General features: G+C 35.6%; 1 protein-coding gene across 7 annotated transcripts in view; it reads left to right on the top strand.

Annotated features, from left to right (window-relative positions):
- LOC145690219 (WD repeat-containing protein 47) overlaps positions 1 to 9,960 on the top strand; it is a 584,313-nt gene extending 574,353 nt beyond the window's left edge. For all 7 annotated transcript variants that reach the window (XM_081764893.1, XM_081764894.1, XM_081764895.1 and 4 more), the window contains 2 exons: positions 5,514 to 5,733; positions 9,726 to 9,960. In XM_081764893.1, the coding sequence (XP_081621019.1) occupies positions 5,514 to 5,733; positions 9,726 to 9,871 (366 nt within the window). In that variant the 3' untranslated portion in view covers positions 9,872 to 9,960. The remainder of the gene's footprint in view (positions 1 to 5,513; positions 5,734 to 9,725) is intronic.
- Positions 9,961 to 25,625: the final 15,665 nt, after the last annotated feature.

Genomic DNA, 25,625 nt, shown 5'->3' with positions numbered 1-25,625 from the left:
TTCTTTAGAAACATGTCTTACTATTAACTATAAATAAATAAATAAATAAATAATGTAATTTGTCGAGGATAAAGCATGTTCTATTATAATGGCAAAACTTCTGGCATGTGTAACATCGGCTATAGAACTTTAAAAAAATATATTGAGTAGAATTACAAGATTCACTAAATTGTTTTTTTTTTTTTTAATTAAACATACTAATGTGTAGAAATGCATTTTATGGTAATTCGTTTCAAACTTTTCTTTCTTGTAAATGACATTTAAACATTCACGTGATATATAAAGGGGATATGTTTATGATCTAGAACAGCGTTTCCCAATCTTTCTGATATCGCGGACTTGCTTATTTATAGCAACTGCTTATTCTTCGTGACCTCCCATGAAATCAAAATTATTTTTCTTAATATGTGTATATGTGTATCATAAAAATAGTTATAAATTACAAATGTAAAACATTAAGTGTGTAATTTACAGCAGTGTAATGTTATTATAAATGGAGACATTCGTAAAAGTACTACCATACCAGTTAGGCCTAATATTATGAATTCAACAGTCAGCCAATGTGATGAGTGATGCTATTTTTCAAATGTGAACTTCCGTATGTCTGTATCAGAACTGGATAATTGAGACGTAGATCTGACCCCAGGTTAAGTGTGTTCGTATATTTCATTTCTATATGCACTAGGTGAGAAAATGTCTCGCACAAATACGTATGTAGTGGCAAATGGCAGCATGTCTTAGTCATTTTGTAAATTTCAGAATGAGTATCCTTAGAATGGAACCAAAACGCCAATAACGGTAACGGAGGAAATAAAATAGCATTTTGAATGTTAAATCACAAGGTAGCTTGACAGGTTCTTAACTGAAGGAAGTACATTCCGAATTTAGGAAGGGAATTTTTGTCCATTCTTTTTTAGGGCAAACCGGAAATTGCAAACGTAGTTGAGACGCAAATGGCCTCAAATGTTCACTAATACATCCTTCACCAACGTCACTAGAAAGGGGATGTTCACTGAAATTACTCGGTGGGGAAAGAATCGTATTTTTCTCTTCCCAAACTGTTACATCACAAATATGACTTCTTGATTGTTACCTCTGTCTTGTTTTACACACAAAACACAGTAACAGCTGTACCTTCAAGGCTTGAATTAAAGTATTCAATATATTAAGTGTCTGCCTGATAGACTAAAGACGAGAGCCATGTGAAATCGTTTAAATTGTGTGTAAGCTGAAATTTAGAATTTGTAAGGTACAACCCAGTTCAAGAGGCTCAAAAGCGCCAGAACCTTACTCTGAGACAGCCGGGTCCAGACTCTGACAAGGGAACATCTTATATTGATAGTAGCATTGCCCAATTAAATAATGCGGGATCGATAGAGAAGTGAAGAAAGGTGAGAAATCCAAAGTTTTACGGGCCGACACCCAGAAACACAGGAGATACAGAGGAAAGAATTATCTAGAATCATGTAAAAATAACAATACAAAAGATACACTGGCACAGAAAGAACTTCAAAATGATTAAAGTAATGAAAATGGCATTTACACAACAGTATAGTAATCAAACATTGTACCCACAGACATGCTCAATAACATGATATGCAATGCAGTGTTGCCAACTGAGCACAAAATTAAGTTTTGTTAAATGACATGGAACACAAATTATAACATCAAGAAAATCTAATTATGAGCAGAACCATACTTGTGAAGTCGTGATGTACAGTGTGGGCAAAGTTTGAGGATAGGCCTATGAATTCCAATATGAATCTCGGATGTAGAAGAGTACATACAGTACATGATTCGAACTAGTTAAAACCAAAATATGAGACCACAAACAAGAATAAACTTGCTGAAAAATAAGGGACGAAGCACAGTGTCGAAGCAGATTTACCCAAATGAAAAAGCAGAATAGTGTCAAACACAACACACAAAACTGAAATGATTCATGCTCGTGGATTGGCAATTGATTAGCAGGCTCACTTTTCTGATGCACGTAAAATTGTATCGCCTCGCACATTATCGGTAGTCAGTTTTTCAGTGTTGCTGTTGATAAAGCGCTCCACAGTATGTTGGTCCCTATGAGAAGTGGGGCGCTTGATATTGTGTAATAATTACAATAAAGGCTTAAAATGTAGCTCACGTATTTTGCTTTTGGAATATTGACTTACTGGTAACAGTTCACATGTAGTTTTGTAATGAGGTTTTGAGATAAGCAGAAGCATTTTGTACAATGTGCACACCTGACAAAGCTGACTTGACCTACCACTCTAAGTCCGGTCCTGCATCTAGCTTAATGTAGGATTCCAACTACTACTATGTTGCAGAACGCTCCAATCGGAAATCGAATATGTTCACCAGCAGCGAGAATGCGGACCACTTGCGGATCCTTGGTCATCCAAGGGTATGGATCATTTCAGCTTATGTATTGTGTTTTGGTACTATTCTGACATTTTCCTTTGGTAAAAATGCTTCAACGTTGTGTTTCCTCCGTTATTTTCGTAATTCAGTTATTATATTTTTGTTTGTGGTCTCATATTTTGGTTTTAACTAGTTCGAATCATGTACTTACTGTATGTACTCTTCTACATCCGACATTCATACTGGAATTCATATAGACCTATTCTCGAACTTTGGCAACACTGTACATCACGATGTCACAGGTATGGTTCTACTCATAATTAGGTTTCGTGTCAATTAACAAACCTTCGTTTTGTGCTCAGTTGGCAACACTGCATTGCATATCATGTTAATGAGCATGTCTGTGGGTACAATGTTTGTTGAAGATACTATTGTTTAAATGATTACTTTAATAATTTTGAAGTTCTTTTTGTGTCAGTGTATCTTTTGCATTGCTATATTCACATAATTCTAGATCCTTCGTCATCTCCTGTGTTTCTGGGTGTCGGCCCGTATAACTGGATTTCTCTTTTTTTCTTCACTCCTCTATCAATTGCGCATTGTTTAATTGGGTAACGCTTCTATCAATGTAAGATATTCCCTTGTGAGTGTAATAATAAGTGTTTCCGATCATTTCCCACTTCATTACAAGAAACAGAAATTAACATGCTGTTAAGAGGACGGACCATAATAAAACTAACGATTTTTGCTGTCTCGTCAAGAACAGTTTTCATTTTAAAAGGCATATAGCGTGTGACTAGTCTAGTTTATTAATCCAAATGAATGTGCTAGACCAGGTACTGCTTGGGTATTAATAGCTTAAGTTCGTAATGTTGAGGTTTCTTTTGCATATATTCTTCAGTCTTGGTTGGAAATTTTATTATTTCTTTTTGTATTCTATTCTTGATTGGTTATAATCTATGTAATGTTCATTACAAATATCCCAGCTGTGAACATCATCATAGGATAAAGTTGAATGAAAATAAAATGTTTCGTGGACCAGGGTGCGAAATCATTTGAAAATGGTGGGGGGAAAGAAGTTCAGCGATCCATACTAATGCTTCGTGGAGCCTTCAAAAAATTTTAATATTAGTGGATTATTATTATTATTATTATTATTATTATTATTATTATTATTATTATTATTATTATTAATAATAATAATAATAATAATAATAATAATAATAATAATAATAATAATAATAATAATAATAATAATAATAATAATAATAATAATAATAATAATAAATGTTCAAACTAGTCGTCATTGTTATTTAAAAATACTTTAATGTTATTTATACATTTAATCAAAATTGGTAACTTATGTACTGCATTTAACATACACTTCGGTGCGTATGGTCCAGGGATAGACTCTAGTGGGAGCACAGTACCCTTGTGTTTACCATTATATTGAAGATTACATTCGCGAAAATAGCAGTAGAGATCTATAAGTCAGAAATAATAGTCCCTGAGAACCGATGTCCTAACCAAGCGTTAGAACTACTAACTTGAAGCGCTCCACCTGGCCAGCCATAGATCACCATGGGCTGCAGAGTACTTTATTATTATTTATGAAATTCTCGTTTCTTCGCTAAGTACCGTACGTAGTGTCTCAGTTTGGTCGTTCAGATATCCGGTCACCTTTGTAAGTCTAAATAATACCATGTATCTATATTGTATTATTAGTAAGAACATATTATTATAAATAACAGATATGATTTCAATACAAATACTTGATAGACAACAAAAATCCGCGCTCACCTCAGGTGCGTGGGGTCATTGTCTGGATCCTAACTCGCGCCAAATTCTGCTTGTGGTATACAAACAATTGTGTGGGGGTTTTCTCGGGGTCCTCCCGCTTCCTTCCACTATCTCATCATGACCGTCTTCCTTAGCCTTAATGAAAATTCGTAGAACGTTAAACTTTAGAAAATAAAAGCACAAACACTATAATACGATTGATTTGCTGATTTAAGTTTAATGACCCTTTTCAGCAGCGAGGCTATGAGATGTGGACTTACAGTTTAAGGTGAAATTCGAACCACTGTAATCGTTCAAATTTTTGTCCTGCGGCATCTGTGACTGTCGCGATACTTTTAAGTGTTGCAGCCGTAGATGACTTACTGAACACCTGGTAAAGTTCGCCTAACAAATATTCAAAGTTGTGAACAGCATTCACAACACCAAAAACTCTTTCAGAAACAAGATCAATTCGATGTGCCATGCAGTGTACGCTAATTAGGCACGGGTTGACATTTCTTCTAATTTGAGCAGGAACACCTTCGTTTCTCCCAGTAAACACTGCATCCCCGTCCGAACTAAATCCAACAAGTTTTTCTTTAAGATTAAAAATATATATGCCATCTTCGGAAAATGCTTGAATAATTTTCTCTTCAAGGGATTTTGCATCGGCATTTTCTACAGGCACTAATTTATAAAAACGACAACAAGGTTTATTTTCTTCGTCCACATATGTTCATATAACAGCAAGTGCTTATCCGCAAACCTGTTTGTAGGTTCGTCCACTGAAATTGAAAACCAATCTGTTTGTTTGAGAAATTTTACCAATTTTGCATGCAACTGGTACGCTAGAGAATAAAGGTCTTCATCTCGTCAACAACCGAACAACCGAAAAAGTTAAACACCTGATCCTTTTACAAATAAACTACGTTTTTTTAAAACAGCATGCATTTAAAATTATTGTTTGTCTGAAAATTTTCATTATAGACCTACTTATATATTCCTATTAAGGTGTCCCCCCTTACAGATTTTGGTGAGGGGGAAACGGAAGTGTAAAATTTTTGGTGGGGGGGAAATCCCTCCCGTCCCCCCCGGGATTTCGCACCCTGTCGTGGACTCTATTTTGATCTCTCGCGGCCTCTCCGGGAGTCCACGGACCACAGAGCGGGGAAACACTGATCTAGAATATTACAATACCACTATATTATAGCAAAAATAGTATAGACATATACAACTTCCACTGTTGATAGATGTTGTGACATATTATATGTAGATGTGCTATTTAAATTTTTTTGTGTAAAGCAGATTTTAGTTTAGCGATAACATTTTTCGATGTTCAATGGATATTCTACGTATTGTAACCGTTTATTTATTTGTAGGGTTCTCCAGTGGCAGCTGTATGTGTTGATCCTTCGGGTCGTCTCTTGGTATCAGGACATGAGGATTCATCATGTGTGTTATACGACATCAGAGGTGGTCGCAATGTACAATGTTTCAAGCCTCATTCAGCGGATATTCGCTCCATTCGATTTTCTCCTAGTGCCTATTACCTTCTCACAGGAGGCTATGATAACAAATTAGTATTGACTGATCTACAAGGTGGGTAGATTCCTTCTTTCAGTATCTTCTGTTGTGTGCTTGGGAGCAGTTTTCATAAAAGCAACAACTCTAGAAAGGCGTGGAATCTGAAAGTTTTAAGGATTGACTGTAACGTACAAACAGTTTTTTTTTCTCTATACTATGAAAAATGTGATATTGAACACTGAAATCCAGTAATACTATTAGAACTTGAAAAAGAAATTCTTCTTAGTTCAGCGTACTACGATTATGCACCGAGGCTAAGGGAAACGGTGATGATGAGATGGATGATAATGGTGGAATGACGAAGGTGGGAGGAAACGGGAGAACTCAAAAAAAACACCACAAAAACCACTTGACGGAAGAAAAAAGTTATATCGTAAAGTTCAGATTGGTTAGTGAATCTTGTTTCACTTCCCGTTTGACTATCGATACTATAGGAGACTGAACTACGCTGTACAATAGAATCCAAGCCAAATAAGCTTCTATCAGAACCCGGGTTAGCCACTTCATAGAAGGAGACATTGGCCACCATGAAGAATATGTATGGTGAAATTCAAGTAGTATCATTTGTATTTACTATTGGCTTCTACATAGAGTAAGGCAAAAGTCAGATTACAAATCCAAAAAGTAATTCCATACAACTACTGTCTCTTTGAAAGCATACCTCAATTTCATTCTTCAATTGAACAAGACTTACGTTAGCATGATAGAAGTGATAGCAAATTCTTCCGTGGTTCTCAACCAAGGATTACAGAAACTATCGCATTCTTAGCATACTAACAGAATTCTTGCGCAACTGGGAGCATCGAATGGAAAAATGTATACAAGCAGACAATAACGAACATATTTAAATTTTACTCCTTTAGTATGTAACAGACTTCTGCCTCATCCTGTATTGTACTAATGTTGCTGTCTCATATTATTAAACAATTATATTTTTAAACTTTAACGAAATGAGCCATTAGCGCTGTTGCATACAGATCCGTACTAAAACCCTATAAGGCAGGGATGCAAATAACCACTCGCCCGAGGCGAGTAGTTCATTGGTGCGGGCGAGATCATACCGAAGATAAGTTAATTTCTATTGTGGGATGTGGACTAGTAGCTTTTTTTTTTCTTGGGCTAGTAAATTTTGTTGCTTATTTGCATCCCTGCTATAAGGCGTATGAGTTACGTATACTACCAAAGAGCTTGGATGACTACAAGATATTTGTGAAGACATTGGTAATCCCTTAATAATAAACATCGAAATAAGGATTACTAAAGGAAAAATTAGTTGAAGGGTCAAGTATACGTACGATCTGAACTGATACGTGGAATACAAGAAGGGAAGAAATTGTAGAAATTAAATAAATAAAAATCGCTATTTTTAATCAATATGTAGTTTTGTATTCTGAGGAAAGATTTCATTCTTGCATTTGAGAAATATACAAATTGACTATTAGTATTATTTACATTCTTAAAATACGTTACAAATACATGTTAAAGATATTTATGAATTAAAAAGAAAAGAAAAAGACAACCTAAAAAAGTGTAGACATGATTTGAGAGGCTCTCAGGTAACATAAAACGTTACGTGCATACGAAAAAGCTATATTGAATTTATAAAATTAAAGATATTTAAACAAATTAAGTTACACTTCGAAAGTTAATGGAAGACAAGGGTGCCTCCATTCACGTGCAGAGAGGCTGCAGCATGGCTTAGTGACGCAGTAATAACCCAAGACCTCGACATTACTAAGTACTGAGTTCTACTAATAGCATTTTATAAAATATCTTTTCCCATGACCGAACAGTTAGCGTTCCCATCTTCGGTGTGGAATGTCCTCCTTCGGTTCCCGGGGGAGCTCATATAGTTATGATCCCACTTGAAACTGTGGATCTGCATTCTGTTTCAGTATTTGTCGTGAAACGGAACGGTAAACGCGAAACAAATTTAATTCCTACTACATTCTCAAGAACTTATTTCCTTTAGTATATTAATCATAGAAAGGCTTAAAAGGTGGGACGTAGGCGTAGGTTTACACATGTCACCAACGGAAGGAATCGTATTGTGACCACTTTAGTCGTAAATGGTAGATCGCGATAAATCAGATCATAGATGGTAAAACTTTTAATTTAACGATGTAGATCGGAGAGGACTCGTTCTAAACTAAAGAAGACGGGACTTTTCTTTGGATATTGACTAGTTTTCATTTCGTTAATAGTAAAAAATTACTCAGATAGTGATTTTTTTAAAAAAAAAAACTAAGAATTTCTTTATAATAAAAAAAATTGTTCCCATTTTTTGCTGAGTCAAGTGGTATCTAAAAAACGCTTGATTATTTGCAGTCTTTTCTTTTTTTTCTACAATATATTAACAGTATTAAAAGAAAACTTACAACGGAGAATAAATTATACAATTGTGACAAAATGTTGTTAGAAAAACTTCAGTCACAAATAAAGTTGTATATTACAACGAAAAAACAAAAACAAGTGACTTTTTTGTGAAGAATAAAGCAGGAAACTTCCAAGTAAAGAATTATTCTTTAACTCATTGTATGTAAGCCCCTACTGTAAATTAAAATTGTTCAAAAAGCATTTTCATGTTGATTTGTGTCCTTTTTCCGTCATTTTTCGTCGGCTGCTCTACCCAGTTTCGCGGGTGGGAAGTTGTGAGAATGGGGAATCGCTGCTCGATACTCCTCTGCATTTTGACTGTTACGCTTCTTCGCAGCTATATAATTAGAATATGCGCGTTCGACGTGGAAGATCCAGATTCAATCAACAAGATTTCAAACAAAAAATCAATATTCAGCTAATCAGAATGCTCACGTTCACTATAATTTGGACTGTTATATATTTTGTTCGGATAATGTTAGCAATTATTTCAGTACATACTATGAGGGGCATAAGAAGGGGAAAGCACAGATTAACGTATATGTTTTAACGCACTAATTTATATAAGAGCAAATATTGTTACCTGTGTTGAGTCGTGGAGTTTTATTTTAATGCTACAATTCACAAACCTCATTGTTTGCTTTATCCAGTAGCCCTGTTTCTCTGGATTACTTTTTGAACTGTTACATATTCGTGTTATTCCTCATGTTTACGAGCGAAGAATTTCTCCATCACTTAGTGCGTAGGTTAGTGCGCGTTTTTTCTTCTGAGAAGGAGGAAGGGTGGATTAATGTATCTTTTCTCTTCGTGGGAGGTACAGTGGCTCAGTGGTATAGCGCTTACCTCTGGTGCATGGGGTTCCTAGTTCTATTTCCGGGCAAGTACGTTTGTGGTAGACATCATGTCCGTGGGTTTTCTCGGGGTACTCCCGCTTCCTCTTTCTTATTTCACCAATTTATCCATCATCATTCGCTTGCGTTAATCATCGTCTCCCTTAGCCTAAACGACATAACACAGAAATATTTCATTTTCATTTTTCTCTTTCCTCTTCGTTCGTACTAAGGTGTTCTGTGTCAGAAGTGGTATTCTGTAGTTGATCAATTGTCAGAAGAGAAACAACGTACTAATATATTTAATTTAGACTTTAGGTGCTAAAGTAGTGCTTTTTGCTCCTAAACAAGAGGAATAACATAAATATGTAGCAATTCAAGATGTAATCCAGAGAAATAGGCCTGCTTCATAAAACAAACAGTGATGTTTTGTGAAATATAGCAGCAAGATACATCTGTACGAGGCACCACGAAGGTAGCAATGTTTGCTGTTTTAGAGAAACTGATCTTTATCTAACAGCAGTATTGCGTTGATGTAAGCGTTTAGCTATTCTTACAGTATTGTTGTTTTCAGTAGAATTTTAAACAGGAATGTTAACCGATTTATGTGACATATTTTCAGTTTCTTTCAGTCAATATATGCAAATAATAATAATAATAATAATAATAATAATAATAATAATAATAATAATAATAATAATAATAATAATAATAATAATAATAATAATAATAGTAATAATAATAATAATAATAATAATAATAATAATCTATCGTTTTTTCTCTCTCTCCCTCTTATTATAGGTGACCTGACAATGCCTCTTCCCAGTGTAGTTGTAGCCCATCACCAAGATAAAGTGATATCTGGTAGATGGCACCCAACGGAATTCTCATTTCTCAGCACGAGCGCTGATAAAACAGCGACTCTATGGGCTCTACCACCTGTCTGAAGAAGAATGTCTCTCTTACGGAGCAGCGGCTGAATCCATGTGCCACAATGTAAACGAAAAGGAAACAGAACTATTAAGAAAGAAAGAAAAATCAGCCTGAGAAAGTGACAAAAGCTTTATTAGTGTGAAAGAATTATTGTAATTGCTTAGTTTTTATTAACTTAACAATACTCAAGTGCATGTGTTGATACTATCGTAGTTTCTTTTTTGTTCATAGTGTATACATAATTACTTTACTGTCGAAATGACAAATGGTGGTTTATATAACTGAATTGCATAAATTGACGGGACAGTTCTACAAACTGCAGCACCTTATTTTTTTAATGATTTTTCTCCCCGTACAGTTAATGTGAAAATAACTTGTATAAAGAAATACAATTTTGAATATCTGTAACATGTTGTGTTGTTTAAACAAAATTTTATTACTGTTTATTGTTATGTGGAACTTTTTTTTAATTCACTAACAAAGTGAGTAGTACTTCGTAAAAGGATGAGCGCATTCATGTCTAATCTGAGAGACATGATAAGGACTAACAAGTTTAGTAACACGTATCACTCATGTAGATATAATTTATTGTAAACCGTAAAAGAAAGAAAGAAAGAAAAAAAAAAAAAAGGAAACAGCATCTCATTATGAGTATTTCTTAGTAATGTTACTTAGTGCTGTATGACGTTTGTGAAATCTTGAAGAACGTATATATATGTAAATAGATCGTAAAGAAAACACTTAGCTAATGAATAATTGTATATGATAAAATACTATATATGAATCATAGTAGGCATGTCTGTTTTGTACTAATTTTATTTTTATATGGTTTAAGTGGTTAATGTGGGAGCAAAAAGTAAAAATTTCATATTGAAGGAAATCTGACAGTAGGAAATAGCTATAATATAGACTTAAATGTCCAGAAGAAAAATCAAGGTAAGTTGGGGTGTCTAGTGCTACTAATGCATGTATATTATGTTTACATTATATGGATTCCGCAGGTATGTGGGTGATAGGACTTTTGTGTCTATTTTTTTTTCTTTTTAACGTGGGTGATGGTGAGAGAGTATTTTCGCAGAATTGTCATAACAAAAAGAAAATGTAACCAGAAAAAAAGCCTAGGTTTAAGTACTGATATTTATTGGAAAATAGAATAATATCATAGAAAAGACAAAAGATATGTAACTTTTCTCTTAAAGTAAGAAAAAGAAAGAAAAAAAAAAACTAACATGCCTTAAAGTATGTGCGTGAATGTTATATCTAGCATTCGGTAACGACTGAAAGCAAGTTTATTCCAACACAAAAACCTATACACTTTTACGTGTTTTCATTTTCTATTGTTGAATTAACAGACTGTTTCGGAAATTACTATAGAATACAGTTGTGGTGCCTTTGTGATTATATATACATATAAATGTATCTCACAGCTTTATTGCCTACGTATGGTATAGTTTTTTTTTTTCAGTTATAATTGCATTGCATACTTATTTCATTTATTATTTTTTTTTAAATATGTATAACTTTATTTTTGACAATTTCTTCAACAATACTTTTTATGTTGTTGTTGGAACTTACGATCAATCAACCATACTAAAAATTAATCATAATGACCAAATTAACTATTGTTGCTCAATCAAAGTAACTGTTTTATTATTATTATTATTATTATTACTCTTATTTTTTGTAATTAATTTCCGGTTTTTCAAATGGCCGTAGAATGATGATTACAATAATTTACTTAGTATAATCCATGCATGAAATTAATCCGACTGATGTCTTATTTACCTCTTGGAAATAACTATTATAATGTTTGTCTATTCATTGACAAATTGATAAGGTCGTTAAATTTGGAGAAGAATTTTTACATGCTATATTCTGTTTGAAGATTTTTAATTTTTTTTTTCCATTTGAGGATATCCACTTTATATATACTCCAATATGATTGCCTTTTAAGTCTATGGATATGTAAAATTGTAATTTTGTTTCATATTAAATAAATGTCTGCTAATATGGCTTCAGTTTGATTTCCAACCCTTTTATAAAATATACCTTTTTCAAAAGAAATTTTTGACTGAGTTAAAAAGCTGTTGTTTGTACCCTAACTAGCTTAGATTCATTGTTCGTACGTCATTATCTTCAGAATAAATCAGACTTTCGAGTGATCACACTCACACGCTATCTATCTATCTATATATCAATATATATCTATATCTATCTATCTATCTATCTATCTATCTATCTATCTATATATATATATATATATATATATATATATATATAGAGAGAGAGAGAGATACCCAGTGGCGGATCCAGGATATGATCAAGGGAGGGGCCTAAACCATAGTATGCAGCTTTATCCAATGTAAAGCAGGATTGAAGCCCATTTTATCCGGTGTATACCTGAGCGTCAAGGGAGGACTGTAGCCCCTCCCCCCTTGGATCCGCGCTTGTATATACCTGATGGATGCAAAGTTTGCTATATTTCCTCGAAAAAAAATACATTTTTAGCAATTTAGGAGTTTCCGCAATAAATTATATATATATATATATATATATATATATATATATATATATATATATATATATATATATATATATATATATATATATATATATATATTATTTCGGGGACCCATAGTCAGTTGCCCGCATTGTGCGAATTTGGTTATTGGTATTAAGGGGGAATAAAAATGAGGCCGAACAGGACAATAATTCTGAAGGTGCAATAATTCAAAATGAGACAGTGACTTCCTTCCTCTCCCCTCCCCACCCCCCTTCCCCGCAAAGCACAGTTGAATATTATTCTGTGTAGAGCAATAACTGAATTAACTATGCATTTATTGCACCTAACCTTTTCGAATGTTTGAGTACAGCATTCAATGCATCTTATCTTGTATATGTACAGTGTAGGACATTTGCAAATCCATACATTACTTCGTTGTTCGTAAATATAGTCATCCAAATCCAACTTGAAGGACGAACAGAAGGGTGTGAAAATAAGATTGCGAGATTATATTGACACAATAAAAAGAGTTAGGCTGGGCAACGGTGAAAACAAGGGAAAACAATGTGTAGATTGTGGTAGTTATGAGTATAAATTTAGGACAATCCAAAAGTGAATAGTTTACAATTTTCATTTTGGATTATAGCTAATAGATTGAAATTGCATGAAAGAACAAAAACTAATAGAGTTGAGAATATACTCAAACATTCTATCATTAAACGTGATTTGGAAAAAAAAAAAAACGTCTCTCTGTAAGGGATGCTTCAGCTGGTGTCTTTGGAAGGGAGGATCAAAATCGAGTTGAGAGGGAAATCACCCCGGTAATTCGCACCGTGCTTATCTGCACCAAAGCTATCCAGAAAATATACTAGAGCCAAGTTTCATTTATGTACGCTTATTAGGTATGAAGATGTAAAAGGCGATTGCCTAACCTGCACTTGCAATGTTATTAAATACATGTAAATACAAATCAAATAATAACACCTGGCCAGATGCATATGCTGATACACGGATCGCAAAAGGGCTAAAAGATAATTTTAGAGTAGAATAATTAAATGAATGTGCTTATTTGTTGATCAACACTAAATTACTATTATAAGTGAAAACAAGTATATTGTATTCATAATCAAGGTAGCATAGTCTTTTATTGTGATCATCAGTTGTAATCTTCTAAGCAGTGTAATGCTCATTCAAAATCATGATCCAGTTTTAATCTTCCTGGTAGCTGATTTTCGCCCCTTCTGACATGCAAAACACACAAAGTGCGTTGTACAGATTATTATTATTATCATTTTAAACAAGAAGCATACATGGAAAACGAGCATACTGACCAGAACTAACGCCACTTTAGTGATCCATCATCTGTCAATTGTAGGTTCTTAGCTAAGTACTGTAATGGTCTTTCCTTTGTTTTTGTGAACAAAACAAAATTTTTGAAAGTAAAGATTGGGCAGAACCAGATCTTATATCTGAATCAAAGAATCGAATACAGGAACACTCATTCCGATTTACTGATAATTAGTGATGTGAGGTGGAAAATTTTCCGTTCTAAAAAATATCAGTAATCAAGTAACAATTCCTCAGCAATCATAAAATTGGTTGAATTCATGTACAGAAATGTAAAAAAGTGAAAGATCGTTTAAAGAATCTTAAAATTTTCATGGCTCAGACAATTTTCAGTAGTATGTAGGAACAAGTTAAACAATTTTTCGTGAATCGAAATATTTTGTCTTATATGGAAAAATTGAACTTTTTATGAGTCGGAAAATTTTCATCAGTTTGAAGCAAAAAGTAAAACAACTTTTTATGAATCTGAAAGTTTTATTGCTCTGTAGAAACAAGTGAAAGGGATTTTCATAGATCGGAAAATTTTCATCACGATGTAGAAACAAGTGGAAAAAACTTTTCATAAGCCAGACAATTTTGGATATTATGTATAGTGATGTTAGGTGGAAAAGGACCCTGTGTAAGTTCTCGTCAAAAATAAAAGTTCTATTTCCCTCGCTTTTTTGCTGTATTCCTATAGATATAAAGGCAACTCCTCAGGAAAAAATATTTCGACGACACTGATAACGATTTCAAGAAAGTAGGGCCAAAATACCGCAAATTTTTATAATGGAGTATATGGGAAACTACATGTTATATTCGGATTTTTGTAGGTACCATCCACAACTGTGAGGTCAATGATTTCCACATATGATGTGCATCAGAGTACGGGACAAATAATAGGTAGAAACGAAAGTGGTGTTATGTTTCCTTTGGCTGATACAGGGTGTTGAAATTGGGCACCATCTGGTAGTTTAATAGACTGTATGGGAGAGTATTTGGTGGCTGAGAATTGTATTACGTACCATCAGCGCCTCCGAAATGCTGATCAAGATGATGTGGTATTCCTCCCGAAGGCAGGGCTGTGACCCTAAGGTCCCTGGGCAAGGTGAACCCACGATGGTTTGCCATTGCCTGCCATGAGATGATGACGTCCGAAGGATGGAACCTACAGTTGAACAAGGGATCCGAACTTCCTCTGTCCCCACCGGGAATCGAACCTGAGATCCCTTGATTACAAGGCGAAGAGCTTATTCATTCATCCACCGGGGACATATTCTGACAAATAAGGCCATTGACATTATGATGTACAGCAGGGGCAAATAATAGTTCAAAACGTCAGTGGCATTATGTTCTGTTTGACCGATCCGGACGTTTGAGGTTGTGTATATGCAAACATTTGCTTCATATTCGCTATCGGTCTGTTGGGAGGCTGCCTCTATCGAGGGAAGTACAGTAGAAGCGTCATTGTGGAGGTGTTGATTTCTGTAGTAGCTTTAGTGACTGGAAGTAGGTGGTCATCGATTCGTGTGTTGTGCCTACTTCATTGTGCGTGCAAAAAGTTGCAATTCCTGCATGCTTTTGTCCAGTGACTTTTGTTGTTCTGTTTCTCGCGACATTTATGAAAAATTTGTTGTTGTGTACTATCTGGTGTTATTTTCTGGTAGGTTTCGCCAGTGTGTAAACGTGTAATGCAAAGGCCATATTATTCATTTCAAAACAATTTGGTGACGTTGTGACAAATGGCTTCCGGTGGAAGCATGGATAAACATCGGCAATGTTCCGTATGCGAACTATGGTTTAGAGGGCAAAGAAAGCTTCCGGTGTGTGGAAATGAGTTCTTACAAGAGGTTAGTTACATGCGGGGGAGCAAAGGTAAGTCATTCCAGTGCTTCGGTCCGTCACCAGTACTATGTACAACATGCTACATAAAGGCAAGTTCTTATGTGAGAAGTGTGCAGAAACAACCAGAAATGGGTAGTCAGGGATGGATCTCAACGTTGAAGATACGTCAACTGTGCCTGTGCACATGAAGGTACATAACAGTTGTGTTACAAGCGCTGAAACCAGACTGGGCATGTTGTTAACGAAACTCAGGCATGATCTTTGTAATGACTTTCTGGGAGCAATATTTGGATATCCATGCCACGGAAGTGTGTCAAATGCATTGAAATCAGTCAGGCAGGCTTTGATGCAGTTTGTACCGTCCGTATTCGGTTCAAAGCATTTATCTCGTTCGTTTCTTCTGAGCAAGGTTCCAGCTTGGGCCCGCAAACTTTATGAGGTAGGGGATGACAAGCTGGTTTTAGTCTTTGACGGAACATACATTTACACCGAAAAATCGATGAACTACACTCTGCAAAGGCGTCTGTATAGTGTGCAAAAAGGACGTCCGTTAGTGAAACCCATGATGATCGTTACACCCAGCGGGTACATTGTCGACATTGTTGGTACACTTGTTGGTGTAAATAATGATGCTAGTATTACAAACTCTATGTTCGCCGACACAGCAAATGGTTTAAACCAGCTCTTACAACCAGGGGACTGCGTTTTGGTTGATAAGGGATTCCGAGATTCCATGACGGTGTTGGAGGTGGTGGGGATCATTGCTAAAATGCCATGTCTTTTAGAAAAGGGAAAGAAGCAGTGTGACTGCCTGGCTGCAAACCAATCCCGTATTGTGACAAAGGGCAGAAGCGAAAAATGGCCATCTCAAAATGAAGTACAAGATGTTTAGGGATAGGGTTCCAATTGCGGCTCTTCTCTACTTACGCGGGTATTTACTCATTGCAGGTGTCTTAGAGAATCAGTTTGCGCTTCCATTGACTAACGATGCACCAGAAAAGTCTGACGAAAGTATTGAAATCTTATCACGTTTTTGTTTAACAAACGAACTATACAAGAAACTACAGACATATGGTGATGTTGACAAACGCTCAGCAAAGATTTTGGAACTGTATGACGGATCGTCAATTACTGACTTCCCTCGATTGACAGAAAAAGATTTATTCAAAATCACGCTTGGAATTTATCAAATTCAAAATGCTCACGCATATGCAGTAGAGCACATGAAATCTGATGGTAGTTTTTCACTGTTCCATTTGCATATCACTCCATACATCCTGAGGTTTAAAATTCAATCTCGACATGTACAGAGTTTGCAGTACACACTTTTCAATGAGTATGATCCAGAAAAATCAGGAGCCGACGCTATTCTTGGATGGTACTACAAATGCCCCAGTGGAGCTCGTGTTCTCGGATGTTGCTCGCATGTAACTTCCGTTCTTTGGTATCTTGGTGTTGCTCGTTATGAAACTGTTCATTTTCCAGCTTCGCACTTAAGTGGTATTTTTCTGGACACTAGGGACACACACGGTAATGAAGATCCAGGCATGACTTAACTTTGGTTATAAGGAGATCTGCTGCACATTTTGAACACTAATCGTGGGGTTGTCATTAATATCTAAAGACAATATTGTCCATTCCTATAGAATTTAACAGTTTGTGATCTTTATATGTTTCCGGTGCCTTATTTTTGTGTTTGTGTATGTGTGTGTCGGTGTGTGTGTGAAACAGACCCAAACGCTTTCTTTTCTGTCTATTTCGTAATATTAAATATCATATGACAATGGTCTTATTTGTAAGATTGTGTCCCAGGTGGATGAATGGATAAGCTCTTCGCCTTGTAATCAAGGGATCTCAGGTTCGATTCCCGGTGGGGACAGAGGAAGTTCGGATCCCTTGTTCAACTGTAGGTTCCATCCTTCGGACGTCATCATCTCATGGCAGGCAATGGCAAACCATCGTGGGTTCACCTTGCCCAGGGTCACAGCCCTGCCTTCGGGAGGAATACCACATCATCTTGATCAGCATTTCGGAGGCGCTGATGGTACGTAATACAATTCTCAGCCACCAAATACTCTCCCATACAGTCTATTAAACTACCAGATGGTGCCCAATTTCAACACCCTGTATCAGCCAAAGGAAACATAACACCACTTTCGTTTCTACCTATTATTTGTCCCGTACTCTGATGCACATCATATGTGGAAATCATTGATCTCAGAGTTGTGGACGGTACCTACAAAAATCCGAATATAACATGTAGTTTCCCATATACTCCATTATAAAAATTTGCGGTATTTTGGCCCTACTTTCTTGAAATCGTTATCAGTGTCGTCGAAATATTTTTTTCCTGAGGAGTTGCCTTTATATCTATAGGAATACAGCAAAAAAGCGAGAGAAATAGAACTTTTATTTTTGACGAGAACTTACACAGGGTCCTTTTCCACTATGTTGAACTGCACATAGAACTACAAAATTGAATTTCTGTAGAGGAAAGTAAGTTAGCAACAAATTATAATTTTCCAATTAGCTTTCGGGAACCGGAAAATTTTCTAATATTTCAAGTTGGGAAGTAAACTTTTACAAAGTGTTTCTCTTTCTTCATCTGCGAGCTCCTTCGTTGCTAAACGGTTAGCATACGCGCCTTTGGCATGGAAGACCTGGCTTCGATTCCCAGCGGGAGCTCATGTAATTCGGATTTCACGTTAATCAGTTGGTTCCGTCTTATATAGTTTCGCTGCTGAAAGGGACGTTAAACTCAAAATCAACTCAATTGAACTCACCCACTCACTCTCTCTGTGTATATATATATATATATATATATATATATATATATATATATATAGCAGAAAACATACATTGAGTTCGCAGAGTACAAATATCCCATTCTATTATTTATTCCTACATCGTTGTTTAGCCGTAAATTTTATTGGTAATAAATATTGTCTTAAAAAGTTTCATGAAGTGAAAATCTAACGATTCTTCATTTCAAGAGTGTTTCAAAAACTTCAATGCGTTCTTCCCTCAGAATCCACCTTTGATCTTACAATATTAGATTTCTTCAGTTTAATACGCATAAGACGGTTTTCTCATAGCTTTACTACTTTTATAGATTTACATTCTGCAACATTTATAAATAAGTAGATATAATAGAAAGAGAGAGAGAAACACTATGTAAATTTTTACTTGGAAAATTATAATTTGTTGCTGTCTAATTTTCCTCTACAGGAATTGCATATCTCAATGTGCAGTTAAATATAGTGGAAAATTTTCCACCTAACATCACTATACATAATATCCAAAACTGTCCGGATTATGAAAAGTGTTTTCACTTGCTTCTACATCGTGATGAAAATTTTCAGATTCATGAAAATCCCTTACATTTGTTTCTACAGAGCAATAAAACTTTCCGATTCACAAAAAGTTATTTTACTTTTTGCTTCAAAATGATGAAAATTTTCCGACTCATAAAAAGTTCTTCATTTTTTCCATACAAGACACACAATATTTCGATTTATGAAACATTGTTTCACTTGTTCCTACATAGTACTGAAAATTGTGTGAGCCATGAAAATTTTCAGATTCTTTAAACGATCTTTCGCTTTTTAACATTTTTATACATGATTCCAATCAATTTTATGAATACTGAGGAACTGTTACTTGATCACTGATATTTGTTAAGAACGGAAAATTTTCCACTTCACATCACTGCTAAACAACAATATAGGAATACGTGGAGTATGTTTTTATGAATCGGAAAATTTTCCGGAAAATTTTCATCGCTGTGCAGGACAGACGATTCTTCGATTCATGATAATTGTTTCACTTGTTCCTAAATAGTACTGAAAATTGTCTGAACCATGAAAATTTTCAGATTCTTTAAACAATCTTTCAATTTTTAACATTTCTATACATGAATTTAACCAATTTATGAATACTGAGAAATTGTTACTTGATCACTGATATTTGTTAAGAACGGAAAATTTTCCACCTCACATCACGGCTATATAACGATGTAGGAATAAGTGGAGTATGTTTTTATGAATCGGAAAATTTTCATCACTGCTGATAATAGTTTCTTTTCTAATTAGATTTATTATATAATAGGTCTCAAAACTTTTTATGACATGTCGCCAACAAATATTCATACTCGCCAAATACAACTTTTGTGTTGAACTTTGAATAAATGAACCGATTCAATCATATCGGTTCTATCATATATGAACCGATCAATTCTTCATGCAGATACAACCTAATAGTTTTATGTTATTACAATTCACATGTAAATTGATCATTTGTCCTAAAGTTATTTGTTATGTATATTATACATCAGGCAACAAACCAGGAAATGTGAGGAAATTTGAGAAAACAAGATAGGAATTGTGCTAAGAGTCAGGAAATTTCGATTTACTAAGAATGAGATTTAAAAAAAAAAATTAAAAATAAAAATTTTAAGACTATTTCAGATGTGATTGAGTGCTTGATTTTTAATTGGTGACTTGAAACTTAAAAACTTATATGTGTTTTCCACTAACGATGTGTAACAAACTTCTGCAGCTGTGTGCATTATTTTTTGCTTTTCGCTTATGCAGTGGAATATCATATTGGTGAATCATCTACAAACTGCAGTAGGATCAACAATGCAATGGTAAATTCATTTTCGACGCACGCTTAATTCCAACCATTTTCCTTTTTCGTTCTCACAAGTTTGTTTTATCGGAATTTCTTTCCGACATTAAGTGAAGGTAGCTTGTAACACAAACATCTGTAGGTACATATTTAACCATTCTCCATCAATAGTTATACATTTGTAATGACTTATTAATGATTATGTATGTCATAATATATACAGTGGCGGATCCAGGATATGATCAAGGGAGGGGCTAAACGATAGTTTGCCGCTTTATCCAGTGTAAAGCAGGATTGAAGCTCATTTTATCCAGTATATACCTGAGCATCAAGGGGGGGGTATAGCCCCTCCCTTAGATCCGTGGCTGTATACATATATATACTCATTCTAAAATAATTCTGTCATTAAAAATGATGAAGCAGTTTGCGAACAATATTTATGATCCATTTGTTGAAATAAACTTTCATTCATTTTCTGTCTTTGTCTGTCTGTGCCTCACTTTCTTTCTGTCTCTCCGTCCATCTATCTATCTATCTAAACATTACACACGCCTGCTTTATTTCGGTTGTTTCATGTTTTTCAACATTGGATGATGGAATCCTATATAACTTGGTGTGCTTAATCCAAAAATGAGCGTAGTGCGTGTCCATCACATCAGAATTGTTTGTAAATCACAATGTGTTATATGTCTTAAAATCACAAATATGAGACAACGGTAAGATATCAGGACATAGAAAATGCTGCCATCTGTTTGTTTATGATGAAAACGAATCATTGGCAACATAAACCGGCAGATGGCAGCATTTGCGTCATTAAACGTGCTGTACACTGCAACTGTTAGTGCTGATGCAACCGTTCTTACGTACCCTCCGCTGTCAGTTAACAACGTTCGTGCGGCAAGTGTATCTCACGTGTTTCGGTGTACAAGTAGGACATCAAGACAAAACTTGGACATCCCACTACGCGTGCTTTACGTGTGTTGAAGGACTAAGATGGTGGTCAACCCGAAACAGAGGCCTTATGCAGAGTCGTTTTGACGTATGATTAGCGTCATAATTAAGGCCTGACTACTGCAGGAAACATGTTAGTTGAACTCTCTAGTATGGCACTAATCACGAGTCAGAACGACTCTACATAAGGCCCCAGGCGTTCAGATGGTCTGGCGCAAGCCACAAAATCACAGTGCTGATTGTTACCTGTTTACGTTTTCAATGTCAAGACTAAAAACATCATCTATCCAAATGTGCCATCGGCGTCACTTCCTTTTCCTCATGGTCCAGACGTGTCCGTGCCTATGCAACCAGAACATTTACCTGAAGTAGATGGTTCCGAAAGTGAAAGACGAAGACTCTGACGAGAACGACGAGGCTTGCGAACCTGGTAAAGTCTGCACCACAACCATTTACACATTCGGAATGGAACGATGTAATTCGCGACTTACTCTCATCAAAGAGACAAAAGAATTGCTTGGTTCCAGGCTGAAAGAAAAGAATTTGCTCGCAACTGGCACTTCGTTGTCCTGGTTCAGGCGTAGAGAACAATTTCTTCCAGACTTGTCGTAAGAAGGAAATTTAGTATTCCGCAATGATGTGTGTGGACTGCTTCAAACATTGAATATTCCGTACGAAAGCACTGATTGAAAACTATTCATCGAAACGAAGCCTAAAAGTTGGCCTGCTTCACAACAAACAGGTATGAGTCAATACCCAATAGAATATTCAGTACACATACTAGAACGTTACAAAAATTTACAATTTGTATTCTAGAAAATTAAATGCAACGATCATCAATGGGTCATATGTGATGATCTTAAGGTAATATCAGTGATCAAACTATGTCATTAAGCAGCATATTTGTGATATTTTTTTCGACATATAATACTATATTTGGTACATTGCCATTTATAAACAACTCTGACGTGATGGAAACAAACTAAATTACTTTTTGGATTAAGCGCACCAAGATACATAGGAATCCTCCATCAAATGTAGAAAAACAATCATCGCAGGCTAGTGCGAGCCAAATTTTCATATACTTTTTCAATGCCAATACGAAATGTCCCAACTTTTATAAAATAAGATTCTTTCTGACAAGAATTTATATATATATAGTGTAATAGAAATGCAGGTTTTGAGAAAAAGACATAACTGTTCTGGGGTTGGAGGACGTGCCACCATTTGAACATCCCTGCTAGCACTTGTCTCCAAAAATACGCAACGAAGGTTGGATTTCTTCATTTAGCAATTCACACTAAAACGAAAGAATGAAAGAAACGGATAGAATTTGTGGTTCAAATGATCATAAAATAATGTTAATTTCTTTCTTGTATATTGTGGAAGTAACGAAGTTTCATGATGCTCAGTTTCTATTTTAATGGTAAGTTCAATTGTTCATGTCTTTACTGTGGGGAAAAAATGTAAATGGGATTTCCATCATGTTTATATGATAGTTCTAAATATTACTTTTCGCCGAAATCCATGGATTTTGAATTAGGGAAACAAACACGTTCTTTCTTGTCGATGGTTAATTATTATGTTACACTGAAGTCTGAAACTGATCCAAGTGATCGATCATGTTTCAGATGTTATGCGGGTTTGAAATGTTTTCGCATGTAGAGAGTAGCTTTAATTTTTTTAAATTTCACTGCCCATTTTCCGCCCCCTTCGCTACGCCATTGGTCTTGACATCAAGAGATGGAGTAACATGTATACTTAATTGTAATGGCTCAATCACATATTGATCTGTAATAAGAGCCAACAGTAACTGTAGGATTGTGCAAGGACAATATCCGAATCGCGTATTTGCATTTAAATCAAGCTTTCTTTTAAAGGAATGAAAACCTATCGCCTCTCCAAGTAAATCTGAGACCCTCTCAGGATCTCATCCATAAGCAAGGTATTTTCTTATATCGATGGTCACGACTTCATAGAAACCCTATCACTGTGCAATCCCCTACGTCAACACATCCTATGGGAAGAAAATCGTAAGTCATCCACATGTGAGAAGCAAGTAAGCGTCCCCATGCCAATGGAACCTACAAAAGAAACCACAGGATCAGTCTCAAGATCAGGCAACCAACAGTTCGTCAAAGAGGAAGTGATTAGAAGACCTGTGGATGATTGGTCGTAGCAGTCATCAGTTATACATAAAGCTGAAGTTATTCAGTGGATTCCAGACTGCTAAAACATCATCTGAATGTGTACTTATTACCTAGTGCTCTTATGAACTTTTAATGCAATATATTATAGTGTAACTGATGAACTTTTGATGCTACAACTGTGCATGGGTTTCCTCGGAGTTCTCCCGTTTCCCCCATTCCACCATTTCATTCATTACTCATCACCGTCTCCTTTAGCCTAACCGGCATAATCGTGGGACGTAAAACTCAAAAATTTCATTTCATTTTGATGCTACAACGAACTCCAAGAGAGACCCAAGCGAGTTCCAATTTCTTTTAATAACCAATTGGAGAATTGTACACAGATCGGTTTGACTTCAGATTTAGAAGTTGGCTTTTTTTTTTTTATACAAAACTTCTCGTTCGCAATACTCACTTTTATGTCTTGAGAAGCGAACTAATTTTCAATTTTATATACATTTTTCTGTAGAGTGCTACTACATATATAGTCACTCATTTAAAGTGACAACTACTTTAATTTTTATCTCTCAACCCTTTATCTTTTTGCTCTACTAACTTAAAAATTAAGTACAAAGATATATCACTAATTGCAGACTATGAGTTGACGAAAGACATTCGTGTTGTGTAAGTTTTGCACGATTTACTGACTGGAAACAACAACAATATTACTTACATACGTTTTGACATACAATCTTTCAATATACCGTCCAACATGGAAGACAATTTCTTACTCAAGTGAATAATCAATGAGTGATTCTCGTACATTAATTCTTCTGTAAAGACGAGTAAATATCAATGTCATTAATTGTAAATTGATTCTGCACAACTTTTTTATTTAAGATTTAATAATAGCTTAACACAAATAGACTCGCTGTGATAAGTTGGTATGTCTAGGTTGTTCGGGAATAAGTGGTCGAACTGCAGAATATACATATTCAACTCAGCCTTCCCCTGTATACTGGAGCAATGGAACCACGAGTGATCCAACGTACTAAATTCTCTGCAAAAGCTGAATTTTCCATGATTAAAATTTAAGTTTCGTTCAAGTTGATTGAAAATCATTTTGATGATTATTCTGTACAGGATTAAGTCAACTAATCGGTAGCTTTCAATATGTTCTTTTATCCCCTTTCTTATTGATAGGCTTGAAGTGTTCGTTTTCAATACCTAGGTTTTATGATGCGAGATTTATTGTTCAAAATGGAATTCGAACCACTGCTCTGGTTTGTATTTTTGTATTCGAGGTGAATACACCTATCGGGAATCGAATCTGGAAAAGAACAGGAATTATGAACTATTCCCCTTTGTTCTTATTATAGGACTCTTCTGACTGTCAGTAACTTGAGTATGCAAACCTTAAAACGTTTAAGAGTTACAGATTGTATAAAGATATTTGTTCTATTATACTCTAAAATAATCAGATATTAGGGGAAATATTTATTCTCTCACTTCAGTCTATTATTTATTTCTAACAATTTAGACTAATAGTTCTCACTAGCTGCGCTGCCTTCTGACACCAAGAGAGGTCGCTAACATGCAGGCAATTTTGAGACTAGCCGAAGACTTGGTGGAACTAGTATACCTAGTTATATCAAATACTGTCACAAGTTTGAAAGTGAGTAACACAGAGTTAACACCAAAGCAATATATTTTGGTCATGTTTTACATTGATACGTTGTACACCTGATGCACGAATCATTTTTCGAAATGTCCCCTTGGCCTTGATGCAGGCACGAAGTCTGTCCGGCCACTGATCAATGGCATTACGCACCACGTCCATGGGAAAATTGTTCACTGTTCGGGTCAAGGACTGTTTCAGAATGTCGACAGATGGATGCCGCTTATAACAGAAGGACAGATCAAAGTTTGTAGTCCAACGGGTTAAGGTCTGGGCTGCTAGAAGGTCAATCAGCGGTAGAAATGAAGTCGGGTACGTTCCGTGCCACCCCTCCTGGGTTGTTTTCGCTTTGTGGCCTGGAGCGGAATCCTGCTGGAAGGTCCACCTTTCTCCGGGGAACATAGTAGCAGACAGTGGTTTCACTATAGGTGTTAGCACTGTGTCCTGGTACACCTTGGCAGATGTTTTAACACCTTTTTCGCAAAAATGCAGCTGGGTTGTGCCTGAGTAGCTCCCTCCCCACCAAACCATCACTGAGGCAGGATGATGTGCCCTCTGAACCCTTGGAGCTGCCTCAGCAGCTGTAGTAGATGATGTGGCATACACACGGTCATTTTGGGCGTGGTAGGCCTGCTCAATTGTGAACAGCTTTTAGTCAGTTTACAGAATCTTTGTGTGCAGATTGTTGGCATAATGCCGCAAGTCTC

Source organism: Thermobia domestica, chromosome 7 (assembly GCF_964235325.1).
Source record: "Thermobia domestica chromosome 7, izTheDome1.hap1.1, whole genome shotgun sequence".
In the NCBI taxonomy this organism is placed as follows: Eukaryota; Metazoa; Arthropoda; class Insecta; order Zygentoma; family Lepismatidae; genus Thermobia; species Thermobia domestica.
The sequence above is the reverse complement of the archived record's forward strand: the minus strand, read 5'-3'. Positions and strand labels throughout refer to the sequence as shown.